The 3,390-nt window shown below is 24.7% G+C and overlaps 1 protein-coding gene across 1 annotated transcript; it reads right to left on the bottom strand.

Annotated features, from left to right (window-relative positions):
• Positions 1–771: 771 nt before the first annotated feature.
• On the bottom strand, positions 772–1,335 carry LOC110643350 (ethylene-responsive transcription factor ERF020-like). Its single transcript, XM_021795735.2, has one exon. The coding sequence runs from the start codon at positions 1,318–1,320 to the stop codon at positions 772–774; it is 549 nt and encodes a 182-aa protein (XP_021651427.2). The 5' UTR covers positions 1,321–1,335.
• Positions 1,336–3,390: the final 2,055 nt, after the last annotated feature.

The following is a 3,390-nucleotide window of genomic DNA, read 5'->3' as shown; positions in this document are numbered from 1 at the left end:
TTTTTTTTATATACAAATTTTCTTTTATTTATCTTTAAATTGACCATCCTCAATTTAATTAGCCAAACTTTGATATATAGTAATAATTAGGTTTATATTATTTTTACATCAATTTATGTATATTCAAATTAAATAAATGTTTTTTTAAAAATTAAAAATATATATTTAACATATTTAAAATTATTATTTCAAAATATTTTTAAGTAAAAATAATCCCTAATTGATATAAAAGAGAATTTTTATTTTTATTAATTAAATTATTGTATTTAATGTATTTTACACACTTTCTTTAAAATAAATCACCTATAAGAAAATAATTTAATTGAATTTTTATATAATATGTTTAATTTTTATTATTTTAAAATAAATTTTTTAAAATTAAAAAAAATTAAAATTTTTCATTCTAAAGATAAAAATTTCAAAAAAATAATTAAATTAAATTTTTATAAAATTTTAATTTTGAAATAAATAAAAAAAATTAATTTTGAACTTATTTACTCTCCATTTTCATAGAAAGTGTACAAGCTTATTTAGTTTTTTTTTTTTTTCAAATATTAAAGAAACACTATCCCAATGTCCAACAAAATTTATTAATTACAGTAGCCATTGCTTTTTGGAAGAAAATCCAAAAACAGCCATAAAAAAAATAACACCCGTTTTCTTCATCATCATTTGCGCATACTGAATATATATTATATGCACATCTAATCATAGGCTAAATAACGTAGAGAGAGCAATAGATTGAGTAAAAGCCAAGAAAATGAGCTTAAACTATAAATAATCTTCAACAGAGATGCTTAAACTCTCTCCACTATATTTGTTCTGGGTTCCTTCACAACTCCCACAACTACACACAATGTCTTCCCAATTTATTTGGGTCTCTGATGACCCAAGAACTGCACAACCACCACCACTACTACCTTCGTTTCCCCAGGATTCATTACCAGGTGAACACGCCCTGTTTAGTCTCATTTGAGCATCAATCGCCATACCAGCATCGGAAGCTGCTTTCTGTATGGACTTGGGTGACATGTCGGCTCTTACACATGCAGGCAACATTAGAGGAAAGTTTAGACAATGATTTATCGAGGACGACTGCTGTCCCTTTAAACAATAAGAAGCTAAATCATAAGCCACCGCTGCTGCTTCCGGCGTAGAATAAGTACCTAACCAGAGCCGCTCATGCGTACCAGGAACCCTAATTTCCGACACCCATTTCCCCCATTTTCGCCTGCGAACTCCCTTGTATTTGCTCCGATGAGCTTCACCAGTACTGGAACTTTGTTGATGATGTAGGTGAGTTGCACTGGCAGCACTCATGTTTGTGTAAAGGTGTGAAAGATGGAGACTTTTGTGATGATGAAGAGCATAGAGGAAGAGGAATATGTATAGGTTAAGTAGAAGAAAGTCAGAGGACTAAATGAAAGTCAAAATTTTTTAAGGTCAAAGTAAGAAATAATAGCTGATTAATTCCAATATCCAATCAGAGAAGTGGACGGTGGGAGAGATTGCGAAATGTAAAAAATCTAATTAATACTCTTCTGCACTGGCACAGTATGGTCTCTAATACTTCCCCAAGAGCTGGTCTTAAAACGTGTTGGAGATTTCAAAAACTCAACAAATATATATATATATATATATATATATATATATATATATATATATATATATATATATATACTGACTAGAGCCAGACCCAAAAATTTAGAAAACTAGTTAATGCTCGTTGGTAATTATTGACACTAAATAAAAATAGTTTAATTGGTTAATATTTTATTTTTATTCTTTTAATTTATAATATGTTAGTCATTATACTAAAAGGAGTTTAAATTATGTTTTTATTAAAAATTTAAATTTTTAATATAATAATAAGCGTTAAATTTTATAATAATATCTTTTAATATCAATAATAATTTTTTTTATGTAGATATAGTCCATATTCATTTTATAACTTATAAAAAATTAATCTCTTTAAGATTTATTATTATTTTTCTCAATAATAATTTTTTCAAATATAGAATTTGAGTTCTCTTTTCGAGAGCCTAGGCGACTTTACTACACTCAAAACTTAGTAATAATTTTAATATTCAAAATGCCCATTGATATTCAATATATATTTTTATATGGATTGTTTACACATAATATTATTATTATTATTATTATTATTATTATTATTATTATTATTATTCATAAAATCTTAACTATAATAAAAATAGAAATTAATATATATATATATATATATATATATATATATATAATTTTCAATAATTTCATATATTGTCCGATTTGATTAAATTTTTAATATGTCTTATAATTTTTCTTTTTAGTAAAACAATTTTTGGCCATAAAAATCTACAGAAATGCAAATAAAGCCAGATAAACAACAGTGTGATATCATATAGTCAAGTCAGCACCTCCATGTACCAATAAATTATGATGACATGTTTGGGGACAGCTAAGCAAGCGTATTAAATATATGAAATTAATGATATAAATTACATACAAATTATTATATTTTCTAATTTATTTTTTCATAAAGTTAATTTATTGACATAATTATTTGAACTATTGTCAAAAAATAATATCTCAACAATATTTGGTACAATTTTTAAGTTTTAACTTTAACATATTTTAATTATATAATTTTTAAAATATTAAAATAATTTTTTATAGACTTAAAAAAAAAATAGTTTCATTAAACTCAGATATCCAAATATACGGTTTATCCCATTATTCAGAATTTTATTTTCACATATCACTTTACATATTCTTTTCATATCAATTTTCTCATTGATCAATTTACAAATTTTTCTCATATCAGCTCAAGTTAATTTGAGGGTCAGAGTAAAGATTAATAATTCAAATCAAGTAATATGAAATTAAAAAAAAATTATCGACAAGTAAAGAAACAAAGAAAATCAATTGATTTCAGAAATAAAGGAATTCTACAAGTAAAACAATGTAAAATAAAATAAAAAATTCCCACTTGAGGCAGAGAGATCCACTGGCGCTGAGGACTTCGTTAGCAGCCGCCTTTTAGGTTTGAGATTAACCCTTCAAACCTCTTCTTAGCCGCAAACTTTCTCTGTGCATGAAGGGAAAACAAAAAAAAAAAATTCCTAGTCCGTGGTCTTTAAGTCAGGTATTTTTTTGATTTGATTTTTTTTTTATTTTTTAAATCCTTGAAATTAATGAGGGAAGTTCTTTAGAATAAGAAATTTTCAAACCCTGATGAGGCTTCATTTTTTTGACTTTATCTGATAATATATTTATTCAATTAATTCATTGTATTATGAAACTTAATTTAGAAGTGTATAATAATTAAATATTTAAATTTAAATTTAAATTTATAATATAAAATTTTTTAATATTTAATTTAAGTAATATAAA

This window comes from Hevea brasiliensis, unplaced genomic scaffold, assembly GCF_030052815.1.
Source record: "Hevea brasiliensis isolate MT/VB/25A 57/8 unplaced genomic scaffold, ASM3005281v1 Scaf630, whole genome shotgun sequence".
NCBI classification, from domain to species: domain Eukaryota; kingdom Viridiplantae; phylum Streptophyta; class Magnoliopsida; order Malpighiales; family Euphorbiaceae; genus Hevea; species Hevea brasiliensis.
This window is presented reverse-complemented; position numbering and strand designations above follow the sequence as displayed.